General features: G+C 40.8%; 1 protein-coding gene across 2 annotated transcripts in view; it reads left to right on the top strand.

Moving 5' to 3' along the window:
• Positions 1–21,147, top strand: part of FBXO16 (F-box protein 16) — a 55,197-nt gene extending 34,050 nt beyond the window's left edge. The window contains exons 7-9 of one of the 2 annotated variants that reach the window (XM_043564973.1): positions 7,340–7,442; positions 19,673–19,698; positions 20,200–20,314. In XM_043564973.1, coding sequence (XP_043420908.1) covers positions 7,340–7,442; positions 19,673–19,698; positions 20,200–20,209 — 139 coding nt within the window. In that variant the 3' untranslated portion in view covers positions 20,210–20,314. Of the gene's footprint in view, positions 1–7,339; positions 7,443–19,672; positions 19,699–20,199 lie in introns of both variants that reach the window. The other variant, XM_043564964.1, reaches the window with a different exon arrangement.
• Positions 21,148–22,284: the final 1,137 nt, after the last annotated feature.

Below are 22,284 nucleotides of genomic sequence, written 5' to 3'. Positions count from 1 at the left end.
GAGAGATTGAGAGACACAGAATCCGAAGCAGGCTCCAGGCTCCGAGCTGTCAGCACAGAGCCCAACACGGGGCTCAAACTCACGAACCATGAGATCATGACCTGAGCCAAAGCTGGACACTTAACCGACTGAACCACCCAGGCGCCCCTTCTTTTGATATTTTAATACTTCAGATTTCAGTCTAGCACCATAGAGTTCATTCTGGTCTTTTCCTTTTCCATATTTACACCTCCCTTCTCTGACAGTGAGAAACCAGGCTCTCATATTTATTTATGCAAGTTATATATGTACATATATAATTTTGATTATATACTATATATATAATTTATATAAAAATTGCATACTATACACACATACACACACATATACATGAACAGTATGTATTTACAAATACTGAAAGTAATTTTAAAATTGCTAACCTATTTCATTATTAAAACAAATCTGCTAACTAGACAGTATTTGCTTATGGTTCTTTTTTTTTTAATGTTTATTTTTGAGCAAGAGAGAGTGCAAGCGAGGGAAGGGCAGAGAGAAAAGGAGACACAGAATACAAGGCAGGCCCTAGGCTCTAGGCTCCAACCTGTCAGCACAGAGCCCAACATGGGACTCAAACCCACAAACCATGAGATCATGACCTGAGCTGAAGTTGGACGCTTAACCAACTGAGCCAGGCAACCCTGTTTATGGTGCTTTTTGACTTTAGTCTGAGGGCATATATTCATAACACTGTGTTCAAAAGTTATGTGGGTTCTTTTTTTAAATATCTCCCTTCACTGTGGTTTGTTACATAGTTCTAAAGTTCAAACTACATAAAAGCAAACAAGAAGTGGGGCTCCTGGGTGGCTCAATAGGTTAAGCCTCTGGCTCTTAATTTTGGTTCATGTCATGATCCCAGAGTTAGTGAGATCAAACCCTAAATCGGGCTCTGTGCTGACAGCGTGGAGCCTGCTTGGGATTCTCTCTCTCTCTCTCTCTCTCTCTCTCTCTCTCTCTCTCTGCCTTCTCCCCCCAATAAATAAATAAAAACTCTTTTTAAAATGTATACAGAAAGTGCACAAAAGGTATACTCAGAGAAGTGCCACACCTCCATCTCTTCCATTCCTCTCCCACCCTGTCATCTTTTCCACCCCATTCCCACTAACAAACCTAATTATTTTACCATTTTTCAACTATCTGATTGGCAAACAGTTTAAAGGTTGACAATACATTCTGTTGGTGAGGCTGTGGGCAAACAGGTACCTCATACATTGCTAGTAGGAATATAAATTGGCACAAACCTTATAGAGGGATATTTGGCAATTACCCAGCAAAAATACATATGTCTTTACATTTTGACCCCAAAATCCCACTTCTAGGAATCAACTTTGAAAATAAGAAAAGTAGGGGCCCCTGGGTGGTTCAGTCAGTTAAGTGTCTGACTCTTGATTTTGGCTCAGGTCATGATCTCATGGTTAGTGAGTTTGAGCCCTGTATCGGGCTCTGCAGCGTGGAGCCTCCTTGGGATTCTCTCTCTCCCTTTCTCTCTCTGCCCCTCCCCTGCTCACACTTTCTCTCTTTCTCTGAAAATAAATAAACATTAAAAAAAGAAAATATGAGGGGTGCCTGGGTGGCGCAGTCGGTTAGGCGTCCGACTTCAGCCAGGTCACGATCTCGCGGTCCGTGAGTTTGAGCCCCGCGTCAGGCTCTGGGCTGATGGCTCGGAGCCTAGAGCCTGTTTCTGATTCTGTGTCTCCCTCTCTCTCTGCCCCTCTCCCGTTCATGCTCTGTCTCTCTCTGTCCCAAAAATAAATAAAAACGTTGAAAAAAAATTAAAAAAAAAAGAAAATATGAGAAGTATATCTGTATAAGGATATTTATTGCAGGGGTGTTTCCTATTTTAAAGTATTGGGAATAACTTAAATTTTCATACATGGAGAATGTCTGTTGAATAAACTGGGTATGGTCCATTCACACAATGGAGTACTAGGCACATATGAAAATGAGGAAGAGCTCTCTGAACTGATTGGCAGTAAGAAGGTACGTTGTTAAGGGAGAGAGGCACATTTCAAGAGAGTATCTGTAGTATGCCACCCATAGTACAGAAAGAAGAGAAAGTAAGAAAATATACACCTGTGTCTGTATATATACATGTATCTGTTTGTTAATATACACATACATACATGTTTACAGGATAAATAAGAAAGGAAATAAATTTTGGAATGTTTTGTAATGCTTTAATATGTCTGCTATGTTTTCAGAATATATTTAAACAGATTAACATCAAGGCAGCATAAGATAGTGAAAGTGTACAGGCTCTGGAGCCATACTGCTTGGGTTCAAATCCAGACTCCCACATTTCTAGCTTTGTGATCCTGGGGAGTTCCGTAACTTCTCTGTGCCTTAGTTTCCATACCTGTAAACTGGCAATAATAGTAATACCTAGCTCACAGGATCCCTGTGAGGTAATCCTCATATATGCAACATGCTTATGAAAGCGCCTAACACGTAGTAAGTAAGCACTTCTTTTGTAGGATGGTTTACTCAAATTATATTATGTGGCTATAGTAAAAGAAAGGGTAATCCCACAAAGTCTGCTGAGTTGGGGATATTCAGATTACTTGTGTATTTTGTATTTTCAGGACTACTCGAGTCCCTTTGGAGGTGAGATGAGAGTGGTATCCCAAATTAGGCAAGAATCAAGCTCTTTGAGGGTGCAGACCATGTGCCTTACTCATTTTTATATCATCACTGACTAGCTTTGCAATACTCATTAACTGATTTTGCAAGAAGTGTAGCCTTTCTGTTCATAAACTTTAAATTTTAGTTGCATCAGAAAAAAATCTAATTGAGTTGCTAATAACTTAGAAAGTACTGGGCAAAAAAAAAAAAAAAATCAAGGTACAAAACAGAGTTTAAGGAGTGCCTAGGTGGCTCAGTTGGTTGAGCATCCAACTCATAATTTCAGCTCAGGTCATGATCTCATGGTGGTGAGATCAAGATTGAGTCCCATTTTGGGCTCCACACTGGGCATGGAGCCTGCTTGAGGTTGTCTCCCTCCCTCTCCCACTCCCCCTCCCCCACTTGCATGCACGCACACTCTCTCCCTCAAAAAAATAAAATAAAACAAATTTTGGGGGCACCTGGGTGGCTCTGGTGGTTAAGCGTCCAACTCTTGATTTCAGCTCAGGTCATGGTCTCACGGTGTTCATGGGTTTGCTGTGCTGACAGTATGGAGCCTGCTTGGGATTCTCTGTCTCCCTCTCTCTCTCTGCCCCTCCTGCATGTGCTCTCTTTCTCACTCAAAACTAAATAAATAAAACTTAAAAAAAAAAAAGCAGAGTTTAAAAGAAATACTACCATTTATATTAAAATGGGTGGGAGGTTGCCTGGGGTGGCTCATTTGTTAAGCCTCTGACTTTGGCTCAGGTCATGATCTCACAGTTCATGAGTTTGAATCCCACATCAGGTGAGCTTGAGCCCTGCTTCTCTCTCTGTCTCTCCCTCTTCCTCTGCCCCTCATGGGATTCTCTCAAAAAAAAAAAAAAAGTGGAGGAGAAAGAATATATATATATATATATATATATATATATACACACACACACACACATATCCATAAAATATCTATACATAAAGTATCTTTGGAATATACACAAGAAACTGATACTATATTGTTTGCCTTCAAGGAGAACTGTAAGTTGGAAACAAGACTAGATGGAAAAAATTTCACTGTACATCCTTTTGAACTCTTGAATTTTGAATCATTGTGAATGTATTGACTATGTATTGATCAATGTATTCCTGAATATAGTATTTAAGAGTTTGTGTGTGGCCCTTATACTGGACTATGGTGGTAAATAGGAGAGAGACAAACTTAGATACCCAGCCATATGAATGGTACATTAACATGAGATAAACTGATAATGTCCTGAGTTTTCTGTGAAACTCAGATACCATTTATGAAAGGCAATAATCACATTAAGTGTTAATGCACTGAACACCCAATTAAAAGGCAGAGATTATAGAATGGGTAAAAAGGCAAGAACTGACCATATACTTTTTACAAGAGACACACCTTAAATACAAAGACACAGATAGGTTTAAAAGTGAAGTGATGGAAAGAGATGTACCATGCAAAGAGTAAGCATAAGAAGGCTAGGATGACCACTAATATCAAATAAAAGAGCCATCAGGACAAAGAATATTACCAAAGATAAAGAGGGACATTTCATAATGATACAGGGGTTAACTAAAGAGGAAGATATAACTGTTACAAATGCATATCTACTTAATTACAAGGCTCAAAGTAGTTAAGAGAAAAATTGATGGATCTAAAGAGATAAATAGACAATTCCATGAACACCCTTTTTTAAGTGCATGTGCTACATTCACCAAGACAGACACGATTCTTGGACTCTTCAAAAAGTCAGTGCCATGAGGAAAAAAAGGAAGTGGGAAAAATGTTCTAGACATAAGAAACATAACAACCAAATGCAGTTTGAATCTATATAGGATTCTGATTAAAAAAAAAAAAAAGACTGGGGTGCCTGGGTGGCTCAGTCGGTTAAGCATCCGACTTCAGTTCAGGTCATGATCTCACAGTTTGTGAGTTCAAGCCCCGCATCAGGCTCTGTGCTGACAGCTCAGAGCCTGGAACCTGCTTCAGATTCTGGGTCTCCCTCTCTCTCCTCCTCCCCTGCTCACTCTGTGTCTCTCTCTCTCAAAAATAAATAAACATTAAAAAAAAAAGATTATAGAAGACATTCTTGGAACAATTGCAGAAATTTGAATATGAATTGAATATTAAATGATATTAAAGAATTACCATTCATTTTCCAAAGTATGATGACACTAATGTGGTTAGGTAGGCAAATACTCTCTGAGGAGATGAGTACTGAAGTATTTAGGGGTGAAGTGTCTGTAATTTATTTTCTTACAGTATGGGAAAAATGCATACATACATATATATACACACATACATATATACATGATGTGTGTATCTATATATATGTATCTATATATAGAGAGGGATAAAGCAAAAATATCAAAATGTTAGTAATTGTTGAATCTAGTTGGAGAGTATATGGGTAATCAGTGTGCTATTCTTTCAAATGTTCTTTATATTCAAAAGTTCTTAATTAAAAGTTGGGGAACATTTTTGAAAACTAAGCAACAAGAAATATTTGAGCAAAGCTGGACTTTGTAAATAAAAATTTTTATACTGGATATTCAGATATCAAAATACAACCACTTGTAACCATCAGCTAGCATTAACAGTTTTGAACTCATGACCAATCTGGTTTCCTTTATCCCTCACCCCTTCTTCCCTTTCCCCAGGTTACTTTGAAGACAAATCTAAAGGTTGTATTATTTCATTCATATATATTTCAATATATGTTGAAATTGTGGTATTTCATATCACATCTAAATCCATGGATGATTTCATAATAAATCAAATATCAAGCCAGTTTTGAGGTATCTTTGTCTCATAAAAGGTGTTTTTAAACAGTTGGTTTGTTTAATCAGCTTCCATATAAGGTTTGCATATTGTACTTAGTCCATGTGTCACTTAAATCTTTTTTTTGCTTTTTTCTTTTTTTGGATCTATAGGCTTATCCTCTGTCCTTTTTTTCTCCCCTTGCAATTTGTTTGTTATAGAAATCAGGCTATTTATTCTGTAGAGCTTCTCACATTCTGATTTTTCTGATTGTACTCCCAACATGCAGCTTGGCATGTCCCTCTGTCTCCTGTACTTGGCCATACTGGTGGTCAGAGCTAGAGGCTTGAGGAGATAGGATCATGTACTTCCATCATGAGGTGCAAATCTCCGGTTGTCTCTTTTTTTGTGATGTTAGTGGCTATTGAGGATCATTGCTTAGATCCATTACTTCAGGCAGACTTTTTTGGAAAGTGCCAGAGAATAAACGCTTCACAGGATATATCTCTGTCACAACTGTTCGACTTTGCCATTGTAGTCTGAAAACAGTCAAAGACAAGATGCAAAAAAAATATAAGCATGACTATGTCCCCATATAACTTTATTTACAAAAATAGGCATTGGGCCAGAGTTCACCTCTGGGCTGCAGTTTGCTGATCCCTACTTTATCCTAATATATATGATAGTTTTAGAAAACCAATACTAATATTAATACAAACAATAGGATTACTAAAAAACAGTTTAAGATTTCTTTGCCTGTATTTTTGTCCTTAGTTCTTAGTAGAATACTACAAAGAATATGCGGACAAATTACTGTGTTAAAGTCCCATGAACTAATTCCTCCATGTGTAATAATGCCACTAACTCCATAGACAAGGTTGTTTCTTTTATTTGTTCTTAGATTTTAGGGATTTTCTTCCTTTGTTTTATTTTATAATTTTGAGAAAAATTGAGATGGTTCCAAAGTCAAATATATAAAACAAAGTATATTTGGAGAAGTCTAGCTTCTGTTCCTACCCCTCCATACTGTTCTTTGTTCTTTTTTTTTTTTTTTTTATAAATTTTTTTTTTTTTAACGTTTTTATTTATTTTTGGGACAGAGAGAGACAGAGCATGAACGGGGGAGGGGCAGAGAGAGAGGGAGACACAGAATCGGAAACAGGCTCCAGGCTCCAAGCCATCAGCCCAGAGCCCGACGCGGGGCTCGAACTCACGGACCGCGAGATCGTGACCTGGCTGAAGTCGGACGCTTAACCAACTGCGCCACCCAGGCGCCCCCTGTTCTTTGTTCTTGATTGGATCACATAGGGATCCTACTTATAGGTAACCATTTTTCAAGATGTTATGGTGTCGTCCTTCCATTTAAAAAAATTTAAGCAAATACACACAGGCATTTTTGAAATAAACATACCACTTTATTCACCTTTCTTTTTTTTTTTTTTTTTAACATTTTTAATGTTTATTTATTTTTGAGAGAGAGAGAGACAGAGTGTGAGCAGGGGAGGGGCAGAGAGAGACACACACAGAATCCAAAGCAGACTCCAGGCGCTGAGCTGTCAGCACAGAGCCTGACATAGGGCTCAAACCCATGAACTACAAGATCATGACCTGACCTAAGTCAGAAGCTTAACCAACTGATCCACCCACGCACCCCCACCTTTCTTTTTTCATGTAACAATATATCCTGGTGATCACTCCACAGTTGTATGTAGAATTACCCTGCCTTACTTTTTATAGCTCATGGTACTCCATTGTGTGGATGCATCAGAGTTTATTCAACCAGTTCTCTTATGATCTACATTTGGCCCATTTCCACTTGAGTGAAAACAATCATTTAAATCATAGGAACAACAAAATCAAACAGACAAATAGCCATGCAAATTTAAAATGATTGTTTGTAATTTTCCAATGATTTCTAATTTACAGAAGGAGGAAAAGACATGAAATGAACCCAGATTTCAGCCGACAGTCACATGATAAGAAAAATAAATTGCAGGATAGATCTAAACTAAGGAAAGCACAGTCACTGGTAAGTATTGCTTACAAAAGCTTCCCCAACATAACATTTGTGAAGATTGCTGGATCTTGAATCCTATTTGTGAAACTAAATTTGTTTTTTTTAATCAGAATCATCAAGTGGTGGTTTAAATTCTGGTCTCTGACAAGCTGTGTGACCTTAAAGACATCTTTTATTTAATTTCTCTTAGGTTCTATTTAAAAAAAGTTTTTTGAGTATAGTTGACATACAATGCTGCATTAATTTCAGGTGTATAAAGGAGTGATTTAACATCTCTATATGTTAAGCTTTGCTCACCACAAGTTGTAGCTACCATCTGATGACACCACACAACGCTATCATAATATCAGTGCCTATAATCCCTGTGCTGTACCTTTTATTTATTTATTTATTTTTAATTTTTTAAGTGTTTATTTTTGAGAGAGAGAGAGAGAGAGGGAAAGAAACAGAGAGACATAGAATCAAGAGCAGGCTCCAGGTTCCGAGCTGTCAGCACCAGCCCAACACAGGGCTTGAACCCACAATCATGACCTGAGCCAAAGTTGGACGCTTAACCAACTGAGCCACCCAGGCACCCCTGTAGCTTTTATTACCATGAGACTCTACACCTCTATTTTCTTATCTGCTAAAAAAATAAAAAATAAAAAACAGACTGGATGAAGTGAAATGGATGAATCTGCTTTGAAAGTATACAATATAAAGGGAGCACAATTATCATTGGTTCTTTCTTCTGCTGTGAGTCTGTTGGGGGTGGGGGGTCTCTATAGATTATTTCCTTATAGAGTGAAGGTTCCACTGACCTAAGAAAAAGGTATGCTTTCCTGCTCCCAGTGGGGCATGATTATAAAAGTGCATTTGAAGTAACTTCAGAAAAAATGAATTAGGAATTTTTCTTTCCCCAGTTAAAAAATAGCTAATTGACTACCTAATAAAGTCAGTGATTGTGATTAGGGAACATTATTATTTCAGAGCAGAGTTTCCCAAATTGTGGTTCTGTACCCCCAGTGGATCTCTCTCAGCCCGTATGAGTCTTTGGAGCAAAGTAGAAGAGAATAAGGATGGAATAAAAAGTTCATTTTAGCAGTAAAGATTTAGGGAAAAAAAGCTGAGGATACACACGCAAGGAAAATTAATGTAAAGTGGATGTCAGTTGGGAGAGGAATAAGTATGTACTCGTGAATAAATCACTTTTATAGCTCTCTTTTAAAGCTCTATTACTTTCTGTTTAAATGTATTTTCAAGTGTTATGTTTCAAAAAAAAAAGAGAGAGCTTTTATAAAATGAGCTTTTTTAAAAATAGGGCAGTCTGTATTCTGAGGGGCCAATTTTGTTGGACTGGATGAGGCTTATCACAGACATATGTACAGATGCCCAAGGGAATGAGGAAGCTGAAAGCAGAGCAGTAAAATTGTCAATGAAAACCATTAATTGAGAAAAATAACTTTATGAGGCTTATCACATAGGCCATTTAGGCATGCTTCTGCCTGGTTTCCCGGCCCCTTCTGGGCCAGGAGTAGAAGAGAAATCCAGGGGAGAGCCAGGAATTTAAAGCACATAAAAGTTGATGGTTGATGTATGCTTACAAATTATCAGCACAGTCAAACATTTCTCTGGCCTAAAAAACAAAACAAAATCAAAGGCTAAACAGAAGCCTTCCCCATGGGCTTTTGACATTAACCATCTGTCACACACTAGAGGGGCTTGCTTAAGTTAAAAAATTCATTATATTTATAAACTTTAAAAGTTGTGCTAATTAAAGCTGGAAGGGAAACCAGGGCAAATTAAACAATGATGGAGAACAACGAAGCTATTAATAAAATGAAGTGTGCAATGGTAGTGATCTACTTGTGTTGTTTATGTAAATGTACTAATTATAATCACTATTTATGCTTCGTACTTTTGATAAGGAGCAGAAAGCACAATTAAACCCTCCAAAAGTGTGCTAGGATCTTTTTCTCAGTCTGATCTGGCCGTTTGGGCCACGAGGCTGCGTGTGGCTAAGGTTTCCCCCTCTCCAGGCAGTGGCAGTTTGCTCTCTCAGTGGGCCACGTAGCTCAGAGGAAATAAGCAACCTCCTAAGTGATGCAAGGCGATTGTGCAAATTTTGGAAATGCTGGATGTGGGACCATAGAGAAGAGGAAATGGGTTTTGAAGAAATTAAATTAGGGTACAGAAGGAGAGAAGCAAGGAAAACTCTGAGAATTGCCACTATGGAGAGGGTGGTGGACAAAGCCCCATGCAATTGCAGCAGAGGGAACCCTGTGTTCATTTGATAGAAAGGTCTCACATCATTAAGATAGGTGTATGTAGGAAGATTTCAGGAGGAACTAGAGAAACGGGAGCAGGCAGAACTCGGGAACATATTATTAGGCCAGGATGAGAAGGACAGGCCCACAAAGCTCTGCCCAGCAGGTACCTGACACCTGAACACTGAGTCTTTCTTGCCCCTGTAAGCAGAAAATACTTGGATACTTGGAAAAGGTAGAGCTTTGTGGAATGGAAGGGTTGAAACAGAACAAAGTTTGGGAGTATAAGAGAATACAGAAAATATTCCTTAAGTCATCTCTCCAGGACCGTGGCCATGAGGCTGAGACCCGTCTTCTTCACTTTTTGTCTGTCACGATTTATAGTTTTCAAATATGAAAAATGTCTCCAAAAAGAGAAACCTGCTTAGGGAAACAGTTTCAAATCCACATGTATTACTGTGAACTTGTGATGTTTTGTATTATTTATTAGACTTGAGTTTTCAAAACCTGCCCATTTAAAGGGTACCTGATTTCCACGTATGGCTTTCAATTCTAAAGCTGCCTCTTTACAGCTGCTTCATTTAACCCCTTCTGGTGTGAATCATTGATAGAAGATGGGAATAAAGCCTAGGTCTGATCACTAATGCTTTATAATTTTGAATATTGTTTATTAAAATTATATAAAGAAATGTCCGTTGCTCTTAGTTATTAAAATTTCATAAAGAACAAAGCAATTTAAATATATAAACGCCACAGTACAGCAAGTACTATCTTTTTAAAAAAAATTTTTTTAAGTTTATTTATTTATTTTGAGGGGCGCCTGGGTGGCGCAGTCGGTTAAGCGTCCGACTTCAGCCAGGTCACGATCTTGCGGTCCGTGAGTTCGAGCCCCGCGTCGGGCTCTGGGCTGATGGCTCAGAGCCTGGAGCCTGTTTCTGATTCTGTGTCTCCCTCTCTCTCTGCCCCTCCCCCGTTCATGCTCTGTCTCTCTCTGTCCCAAAAATAAATAAACGTTGAAAAAAAAAATTAAAAAAAAAAAGTTTATTTATTTATTTTGAGAGTGAGAGAGAGCGCGAGCGTGCGCGTGTGCATGGGAGCAAGCAGGGGAAAGGCAGAGAGAGGGAATCCCAAATGGGTTTAGAGCCTTCAGCACAGAGCCAGACATGGGACTTAACACGGGGCTCAAACCCAAGAACTATGAGATCATGACCTGAGCCAAATCAAGAGTCACCCAACTGCCTGAGCCACCCAGGGACCCCAGCAAGTACTATCTTAAGAAAATTTTCCATCTTGTATAAAGACATGGGAATTTCTTTTTTTTTTTTTTTTTTTTCTCCAAATCTTAACAGCCAGACCTACAATGCCTGTTCAGGAAGGGGAAAGAGGGAGCTGTCTCCTTGGGGGAAAGCTTTGATGAGCTTGTGGGGAGGGATGCCACCTTGAGGGCTTGGATGTTACAGACACCTGGTCTCCAGAGAAAGGGAAACCTGCTCTGCCGGAGATTAGAGGAAGTTTGTTGTTTCTCTTCCAGCTTGGGAGGAGGGAGAGAAGTGGTGGAGAAAGAGCCAGCCAGGTGCTGAGACAGGTCGGGAAGTGAGGCCAGGACCCATTCAGATCTGAATTTATTTGCTGTTACTGAGATGTAAACCCCGCCTTCCATCTCTACAGTAAATTCTCAATTTACACATGGAAGCAAGATCTCAGAAGTCTCGAAGACAGGAAAAACAAAACCTCCTGGGACAATTCACAAAAACTGAAGGGTGGTCTTTGGACTTCCTGGGACCTGGAGGTAGACTCAGAGGACCCCAGCTGACATCTTGTTTCATGTCATTTTTCTTTTTCTTTTTCCTACCAAGTTAAGTTTAAAAACATTAAGTACCTTTTAGCTCACACTGCTTTTTCCTGGCGATCAGAGAAGTCCTCACTTTCTAGGTTCTGATCTGACCACGGATTTCAAAAAGTTTGCTGTTTCAGACCATTCACCTAAATGCTAGTAACAAAAAAGCCTTTAATTGCCTGCTTACTCTAATTGCTTTAGATAAGACCTTATCTTTTTCTGTACTCTGCTAATTCAAGCTTCTGCAGTTACCTTCCAACGATTTCCAAGCTAACTTGGTTTTTAGTGTCCTGATCTTTTAAATGCTTCTGTAGGCTTTGTCACCTTTTTTTCATCCCCTCTCTGAATCAGAAGAGGAGGAAAAAAGAATATACTCCAAAGTGATAGCTGATTCTTGTCGTGAAAGAACAATGGCTTAAGAATCAGGAAAGCCACTCCGACTTCAGCCAGGTCACGATCTCACGGTCCGTGAGTTCGAGCCCCGCGTCAGGCTCTGGGCTGATGGCTCAGAGCCTGGAGCCTGTTTCCGATTCTGTGTCTCCCTCTCTCTCTGCCCCTCCCCCGTTCATGCTCTGTCTCTTTCTGTCCCAAAAATAAATAAACGTTGAAAAAAAAAAATTAAAAAAAAAAAAAAAAAAAAAAAAAAAGAATCAGGAAAGCCAGTTTTCTGGCCTCTGCTCTACAATTAACTAGCAGTCACTCAACCTTTGAGTTTTCATTTTCCCATTTATAAAATGAGAGTTTGGATCCCAACATCTTTAAAGTCCATTCCTGTCTAACTAAAGCCTGGAGCTGCAGAACCCCACAGTCCCCTGCACATTTATTCCCTGCTTTCTTCTGATGCCGGAGGGACACAGCTGTGACTAAAGTGACTTTGCATAGAATACCAGAAAGAATCAATCACACTGGTGAGTTCTGATTATAAACCAATGGAAACTGGTTTCTCTCTCCTATCCTTTTCTTTGAACTTCAGAAAATACAATTAACTGTAACAGAAGTATTTACGAAACAAACCTATGCAGTGGTTTCCTTACAGGCAGTCTTTAATAGACTTCTTTCAAAGTCTGATGACTTCCCCAGGTGTTTGTTTATTTGGTTTGGATGGGCAGAATTAGAAATCTCAACAGGAGAGATCTTTAATTATTTAGCTCAATCAGTGAAACTCATGAGAGTTCCATTTGGAATACAGAGTAAGAAAGAATATGGGCTTTGTGGTCAGAGAGACCAGAGTTCTTTTACCAAATGGCACAATTTTGGATAAGTGAGTGATCAAACCTTTCTGAGCCTCTATTTCTTCATCTGTAAAATGGGAATAATGATTCCTCCCTTGTAGGATTATTGTCCGGACTAAATGCCAAGTGTATCTTAGGTATTCAATACTTGTTTGTGTTCTCTCTCATTAAATACCATCTTATCTTGCGGGGCACCTGGCTGGCTCAGTTGGAAGAACATGAGACTCTTGATATCCAGATCATGAGTTCAAGCCCCATGTTGGGTGTAGAGTATTACTTAAACTTAAAAAGAAATACCGTATTATCTTTCACTTTGCTGACCAAGAGTATAGATTTGGGACTCAAACAGCCTAGGTTCAATGCCTGATACCACAATTTTATCTATTTGTTTTTTAAATGTTTATTTATTTTGGTGGGGGGAGGGGCAGAGAGGGAGACAGAGAATCCTAAGCAGACCCGAACCCTTGAACTGTGAGATCATGACCCTACTGGAGCAGAAATCCGGAGTTGGATTCTCAACCACTCAACTGACTGAGCCACCCAGGTGCCCCTATTTTATTTATTTTTTTAAAAGCTCCAGACCCAACATAGGCTTGAACTCGTGACCCCGAGAGATCAAGAGTCTCATGCTCTACCAACTGAGCCAGCCAGGTGGCCCATGGCACCAGTTTTAGTAGCTCAATGATTTGGGTCAATTATTAACCTTTGGGAGGTTCTGTTTCCTCATCTGTAAAACGGAGTTAGTAATGACACTAACCTCACAGAGTTAGCAGAGGGGGTATAAGGCATTTAGTAGTGCCTAGCTCAAATAAGTATTCAGTAAGTAGCAGCTGGTGTAGGTAATAGCAATTACCAGTATCAAAATCCCACCAGGTCACTGCCTGAGGCTGCAGGAGAGAGAGAGAGAAAGAGCACTGATGGTGAAAGCTGCAGAGAGGTCAGGCAGCAGCCCAGGGACATTGGCAGCAGGCTTCCCCCCCCCCCCCCCCCCATGGAATAAGCTTCTCTTTCTCGCCTGTACTTTTACTTGCCTTCAGTTTTAGCTTTCTTTGTCTTTTCTTTCCCCCATGGTTTCCACTATGTGAAAAGTGATTGCATCCATAGCGGCTGAAATGTGAGCTACCTATTTTTTTTCCTGCATGGTCTCTGTACAGTCTGCCCCTGCACATACATACATGTATTCCCTCCTCAGCGACATTGGGTCTTTTATTCCACACTCAGACTGAACTGTGCATGTGTGTTGAACTCAATACTGTGAATTCTGTGCTACCTGTGCTCCTCTGCTTACTAATTACAATATTGGTTGTTGTTAATTTTTGATGCCTATGAGAAGAAAGGGCCTAATTGCTAAGAATCCTGGGGGCAAAATTAACTCTTAGGAAGGACCACTACTTAGAGTCTTTGCATTTATCCTTTGCCTCTAAAAGAGCATAGTTTTCTTGTTCTGTCTTGTTATCTTCTTTGTGATGCTTTGCATAATAAATTACCCTGGCATTTCCAACAAGAGTGACTCTACCTGCTTCTCTTTTACTAAATATTTATTTTTATTTAAAAAAATTTTTTTAATGTTTGTTTATTTTTGAGAGACAGAGACAGAGCACCAATCAGAGAGGGGCAGAGAGGGAGACACAGAATCTGAAATAGGCTCCAGTCTCTGAGCTGTTAGCACAGAGCCCCATGAGGGGCTCCAACCCATGGACTGAGAGATCATGACCTGAGCTGAAGTCAGACACTTAACTGATTGAGCCACGTAGGCGCCCCTCACTAAATATTTAGACTGTAGCAATATATATACACACACACACACATATGTAGATATATATACACACACATTCATACATACACACATTTATATGTGAATGAACACATACATATATGTATGTAGTATATATATTTGGGTGTTGTATAACATTTAGTAATATAGCATTTCACCACAAACTACATTAGAAGCCAATTTTCTAAGACATGGCTGTTTTGAAATCCGAGTTCACAATCATTACTAACAAACAACCATTGGAACTTTATGGCCTATGCACATTTTGCAACACACCCCTACCTTACTTCACTTGGGAGACTGAATGGTGCCATCACATAGTCTTGGATTTAAATTTCAAAACCCTACCTAGGGGTTGCTTAGTCTTCCTCCACAGCTCACAGCTCTACCCCAAGGTTCCTTAAAAGATAAACCAAGAGCAAAGACAAGCCTGTGACTTCTTTAAAACTCTGTTGATGATTTTTCCCTAACACCCTCCCTCTGTTTCTCACGGAAGCAGAGTGAGCAAGGACAAAAAGGGAACACCCTCTTCATAGTGTTGACCAAAGCACGGGCCCCCTGGAAGGGTGACCACACGGCTCTGAGCAGCAATCTGGGATCCTAAGCAGGCAGGAGGACAGCAGGGAGCCATCTCACAGAATTCTCAGATTGAAAAATCCAGGAAGCAGCTCCATTCTGGAGATTAAGCATCCAGGACTCTAAGACTTTCTTCCCAGAAGGAAACCCCTCTCAGGCGAGCACTCCTCAGCCACCTTCTCTGTCCTCTGAACCTTTGTCCCCACCAGTGACCCTTACTTATTGCTCAACCCATATCCTATGCTGAGACAATTTCTAAGAGTGAGTTGAAGCTGTATTTATATGACTAAAACAAAATACTTCTGACTTTATTATTTTCAAATACAATATTCCATGTTTATACATAGTATTACCACATTACTCTTGAACTGGATGTCATAAGAAAGTGTTGAGTGTAGATTTTTGTAAAAGAGAAAGGTGGATAGGGTCTCCTACGGAGTGAAGATTGTTTACCTTTCTTCCTTACCTTTCTTTACCATATCACAGGCTTGGGAAGATTAAATGAAATAATAAAGGTATGACACAGCACAAGGCAGTCAGATATGTGCAATTGTTTTTACTGGTATTTCTAGAAGGATGATTGACACACAGCAGGGGCTGTCATTATGGTTACTATATCTATCTGTTTTCCATATCTAGACACTCCTTACCTAGTCTATTCTCTTAAATGATCCCTGGTTTTATCCAGTGGTGTTGTTTATGTCAATGATCATTTGCAAGTTTCTGCAGATAATGTGAATGGAGAACCAGAAAACAAAATTGAAGTGGGGAGTGACACCCAGAAGTATATTCAAGCTGCTATACACAATTCAAGCTGCTTGTTCCTGGGTTGATAGCCCTTCTTGGGTCATAGCCTCCTATAAGGTCCTACCCTTTCTTGGGTCACTCAGCTCCATAGCCTCTCCCCATTCTCACTCTTCTGTGCCCAATAAAATGACCATCCAGTCTGAAGATAGGAATTTTCTATCTCTACTTCTAAGTCCACCTGCAAGGTGCTTTCAGCCATTGCCCTGAAATGAAAGAGGAAAAACCATTCATATATTTATTCATTTATCCAACAAATATTTACAGGTACAAGGGTGGGCATTAGGGATACAACCATAATAAGATACAGTCCCTGCCCTCCAGGGGCTTACAGGCTGGAGGGGGAAAGCTTCCAATCAAGGAAGGGGTAACTCCTAGGTATCTGGATTGGACAGTTGTGTTAATGCTCATACCACCCATCACTGAGACTGGAAATGCAGCAGGACATGCTAGGTGCGAGAGACCTGTAGGAGTACCAGTGTACATATTCAGAAGAGAGCTGAATTTATGAGCCAAGAGCTCAGGAGGGACAGCGGGGCAAGAGATATAAAACCAGCAATTGAAGATGTAGGTACTGATTGCCTAGGAAGTGGGACAAGAACAGAACCCTGAAGACTTCTGTTATGTAAAGCATGGCCTTTACATATAAATGTCTTCCCTTTTAAAGACAGGCTGACAAGACATAGAAATATTATTGGGTAGGGGCACCTGGGTGGCTCAGTCAGTTGAGCGTCCAGCTTCAGCTCAGGTCATGGTCTCACAGTTTGTGAGTTTGAGCCCTGTGTCGGACTCTGTGCTGACAGCTCAGAGCCTGGAGCCTGCTTCAGATTCTGTGTGTCCCTCTCTCTCCACCCCACCCCTGCTTGTGCTCCGTCTCTCTCTTTCAAAAATGAATAAACATAAAAAGAAAATTAAAAAAAAAAATTTTAAAGAAATATTGTTGGGTAAATATCTCTAGAAAAAGAACAGTAAGGGGCTCCCAGCTGGCTTAGTTGGTAGAGCACATGCTCTTGACCTCGGAGTCATAGGTTCCAGCAGTATCGCATGTAGGGTGTAGAGAAAAGAAAAGAGAACAGTAAGTTCAACCAGCAAGAAAAATGTATTTAAATGATAGATGGTCCCTGGCTTTGAATGGTTTGACTTAGGATTAACCATCAACTTTACAATGGTGAAAGGTGATTCATATTCAGTAGAAACCATACTTTGAGTTTGGGATTTTGATCTTTTCCCAGGCTGGCAGTATGTAGTACAACACTCTCTTGCGATGCAGGCCGGGGAGTCACAGCTCCCAGTCGGCCACACAATCACGAGGGTAAACAGCTGATAGTTACAACCATTCTGTATCCACACAACCATTCTGTTTCTCACTTTTTTAAAAAATTCAATACATTATACAAGCTATTCCACACTTTATTATAAAATAGGCTGTGTGTTTGATGATTTTGCCCAACTGTAGGCTAATGTAAGAGTTCTGAGCATGTGTAAGGTAGGCTAGGTTGAGCTATCTATCATGGTCGGTAAGTTAGGTGTATTAAATGCATTTTTGACTTACAATATTTTCAATTCATGGTGTGTTTATCGGGACATAACCCCATTGTGAGTTGAGAAAGATCGGTAGCTGATTCCCTCCCTCTTCATGGGAATAGACTGAGGAAAGGCTACAGCAGATGGACCTGCACGTAAGTAAAGATAATTTATAACAACATTGTTTGTAAGAGCAACTTCATCCATTTGGGATTCTTGTGGAGGCTTTGGCACCAAGGCACAATCAATTATTAACTCCATTTCTAGCTCCTCTCCCCTCTCTGGAGGATGGTCAATGGGGCTGAAAATTCTAAGCTTCTAATCATGGCTTGGCCTTTCTGGTGACCAGTCCCCATCCAGGAGCCCATCCAGAGTCCCCTCAATAAAACAAAAGATGCTTCTAGTGCTCTTATCACTCAGGAAATTATAAGGGTTTGAGGAGCCCTATGTCAGGAACATGGAGCAGAGACCAATGTGTATTTTTCTATTATCTTATAACCAATGTTGGTATAAAACACATTGCCAGTTATTTTAACCAGATCATCAGATGCTGTGGATCAAGGTACAAGACTGTCAGATTTATACCCTTTATGTAACTTCCTCATGTTTTCCCCTTAAATCTTATCTTTTCTCTTGCAATGATGGAAATTAAAGCCTTAAAATGAAGAGGGTCTATGAACTTGTTTTCAGGGACAGAAAGAAAGGGTGGATGTATGGAGACCATCTTTCTAGAGCCAATCTTAGAGGAAAGAGGAACCCAACAGTCTGGATAGGCAATGACAATTACCAAGGGTGGGGGGGATGGTGGGTATGGGGAAGTGAATCCCTGGGACCTGCCTTGGCTAAAAAGGAGAGCTTGAGAGGAGCCTGCCTCAGCATGTGAACTTTCCCCCTGGGACTTAGGAGAAAGAAGATCCTCAAATGCAGTGATAAATAAGCTTTGCAGAGTAATAGGATTAAATTTGAAACTGTTACAGGTGAGGTGTGACTAGCCCATTCTTGTATCCCAGAGAACTAGTCCTTTTTTTTTCATTCAACAAGTATTATTTTTATCTTCATTGTCACTAAAATAGCAGAAAGGAACACCTCTGTTCTCTTACTTTATGTTGATCTTAGAACAACACTGAAAATGCTTATTCTCCATTGCTCTTAAAACAACACTGAAAGCTGCAAAAGAGGGAAGATTACCTACTCCCTTTTCTTCCCCTTTTTCCTCTCCAAGTCTAACAACTTACTACATTTAATTCCAGTTTTACCTACTTTTTTCCAGAAAAATTATCAACAAAAATGTATGGATCTCCTATAGGCAGGAACCCATAGATTCACTGAAATGTAAGATTCCAGCTTTGCTCTCAGGAAGTTTGCAGTCCCGTCAGGGCACAAATAATTACATCCAGGAATGAATACAAAAGTCCAAGAACATATGTTTAATGCAAAGTCTGAGGTCTCAATAATAATGGCTTCAGGAATCCAGCTGAGGCAGAAATCCCTGAGGGTTAAGACACTCAAGCTTCTTGGAGAAGGCAGACCTTGAAGGATAGGCTAGATGTAGAGAAGGAATAGAGTGCATGAGGCTAGTTAGTGTAGGGTGTGAGGCAAGACCAGACAATGTGGGGCATCTTTGTGGAATAATGAGGGACCTGGTTCCCTGGAGAAGAGAACAGGAGACAGCAGTCATTGGCTAAATCAATTTCTTTTTTTGTTTATTTATCTTTGAGAGAGACAGAGACAGAGCATGAGTGGGGGAAGGGCAGAGAGAGAGCGAGACACAGAATCAAGAGCAGGCTCCAGGCTCCCAGCTGTCAGCACAGAACCCGACTGGGGGTTCGAGCCCACAAACCATGAGATCATGACCTGAGCCAAAGTCAGACGCTCAACCAACTGAGCCACCCAGGTGCCTTGGCTGAAGCAATTTTTGATTTGTCAAAGTCTAAAGTAGGATTACTCCCAGATTAACAGAAACTCTGCTGCAAACATACCCAGCAGAGCATGAGAGGGATATAACAAACCATCTGATGGCTGGGCCATGCCAGCTGAATATGGAGTCTTGTGGGATCAGGATTTTATTCAGGGAAGGCTACAGTATCTGCATACCTCCCCCGTCTCCTTGTGTCTCTCTGCCGAGTAGGGGCCAACGCAAGAGGGAACTTACAAGACTCCATTGCTCCTGCTCCTGCAAGCTCAGTTCGTATTCTTTCTTTCTCTTGTTCTCCCCATCTTCCCCTCTTCCCTTTCTTGCTCACGGCCAGATGTCCAGGAGATATCCTTTCTCACTGTGAGTTTTGGTTGGAATGTCAACCAAATATGTTGCCTTTGCCTTTTTAGAACGAATGTGTGCATGCACAGATTAGTAGTGAGTGAAAATATGGGAACTCTACCTATGGTCACCTGGCCTGAGAGTCCCAAGTCTCCAAACCAGGCCCTAATACCTTTCTGGTCTGTGAACTTGGGCTGGCACGTAAACTGCCTGTTCTTCGGTTCCATTTATTTGTAAAACGGAGATGCTAATGCCTCCCTACCTACCTTGCAGAATTTTCTTGAGGTTCAAATGAAATTATGGTTGTGAAAGCACTTTGGAGACTAACAAACTTATTATTAGCTCAAGGTGAAGATTGCATGGGGGTTAAGGGTGGTCATATTGGGAAGTCTCATTAAATCCCATCCAGCCCTACAATTTGATAAAGCTGTTTTGTGTCATTAAAATAAGTTTAATTATATGGCTTCCTCTGTGATGTTTTGGTGGCTGTCACTTGAACGATGTGTTTTTCCTCCCTAGATATCCCTGAGTGCAGAACCCAGCCCCGCTCTACAAGTTCCTGCTCATCTCGCCTGGTCTCCTCATGGGTGGGCAGGGCTCCCAGCCACCGAAGCAGCAACAAAAATCCTCACACAGCATCTCCAGAGGCACTCTGGGCTTCAGGCAATACCCATCCAGGCTCCAGATCCAGAGTCAGTTTAAACCTGTGAAAGGATTTCGATAGAAATGACAAGGTGCTCTACACATTGGAGAGTTGGATATTACTTGGCTCATCTATTAGAAACTTTCTGCTTAGGTACCTTCTTGGGATAGCGAATTCTACAGTATTTCAGTGAAAGGTATTCATGGCACAAGTGCTGACATATTTACAAACTTAGATACAAATGTGATGATAGATACCATGCGGTTGATAAAGGGACACAGGTTAGCAGGGATGGCCTGCTTTTGAAGAGGCAAAAGGGAAAGGGCCTGTTGTTCTAGAACCCAGGAAGAGCTGTAGCCACAGGAGAGGGGCCATCCAACAGGATGTATTCTGTGTGGTGCAGGAACACAGCCACTTCAGAAACCAAGGCCTAGTGGGGAAGGAAGAGGGAGAAGACCCAACCCTTCTCACTCCCTGGCCCTCGACACTCTGACAGTGCTTGGCTTTGGTCAAACCTATCTGGAAGTCAGAGAACAAAGAAGCCTGGGGAGAAATGTGGCCAGGAGTGGGTCGGAGGGGTGTTTCCCAAGAAGGAATTACATTTCCCAAGAAGGAATTATAACTGATAGTCAAGCAACGTAAGTGGGCTCGAAAGAGTAATTTGGAAAACAGAAAATGTTACTTAGCTGCAAAAGTATTAGTCATACATTCTAAACTAAACCACCTACTCATGTACCATTTCAAGGTCCCAGAAGTTACCATTCTAAGATACTAATTTACCTAAGTAAAGCAGAATGATAGAAAAATAAATGTCAATCGTGCAATGCTGAACATGTTATGTTATTATATTGCATACCATAACATGTACTAATATACACATATTTGAATGTTTAAAACATTCAAATTCCATGGTCTGGAAGCATGGCCCAGGATACAGTGGTTTGGATGCCCAAATGATTGGTGTAGGACAAAACATGACCAGCTTACATTTGATTAATTTGCACCACCCAAGGTGACACTAATACAGGACTTTGAGGCAGAGAAGAAGGAAAACACACCCAGGATGAGACCTTGTGTTCTTCCCATGGGCAAAGCAGCTGGCTATCAGTCAAGATTTCTTCTTCCTGAAGACTGAGCCCTCATGGTCGGCCCCCAGGAGTCAGGTGCAGCTGTGTAGCTGGGATGGCCTACAGCTTCTGCCCTGCTTTGCCCCACTGGCCCCCCTGGGTTATGTCAGGATCCAGTCACATTGTGGGCATATGTTTGAATGGACCAGTCTGGAGTATGTCCCCAGTATCTTCTGAAATAAACCAGAATCCTCTGGGGCAAGGACCTAACAAGAGAAAGAAGGGCTCGTCTAGTACAAGTGGTTTTATCTTAAGCTGTATTTGAGTTACCTATTCCTATAAAACAAGCCACACCCAAACTTACAAGAGCCTGTTATTCCCCTCATAAGTTTGCAGTTTGGGAGGGTTCTGGGGAAGAACTTGCCTCTGATCCACACAACACCCTCTGGGTATTCCCAACAGAGGGATGGAAGAGCCAATTCCAAGATGGTGTAGGGGCACGGTTGGGAAGTGCCTGCTAGCCTTCCACTGGGCACTCAGCCAGGGCTGAGAGCAGGAGCCACTGTTGTTCTTCATTTGGGCTGGGATTACCTAGCATGGGGGTTGGGTTCTAAGGATAAGCATCCCAAGAGAGAGACAGGTGCACTCTGAATCACCTCTTTTGTCTTAGCCTTGGAAGTATCTTGGTGTCACTCCATTGTTCCCTGGAGACCACAGAGGTTTGTCCAGTTTCAAGCAGAGCGGGCATAGAGTATGGAGAATTGCAAGGTTCTGGAAGAACATGTGGGATGAGAAAGAGAATTGTGACCATTTTGGAATAGACTGTCTACCTCAGGGTAATGGTTCCCTGTGTGCCCCTTAATTATCATTGGTCACAGCACAGTTATATGAACT

This window comes from Prionailurus bengalensis, chromosome B1 (genome assembly GCF_016509475.1).
Source record: "Prionailurus bengalensis isolate Pbe53 chromosome B1, Fcat_Pben_1.1_paternal_pri, whole genome shotgun sequence".
Lineage (NCBI taxonomy): Eukaryota > Metazoa > Chordata > Mammalia > Carnivora > Felidae > Prionailurus > Prionailurus bengalensis.
Note: the sequence above shows the minus strand (reverse complement) of the source record. Positions and strands in the feature narration are given on the sequence as shown.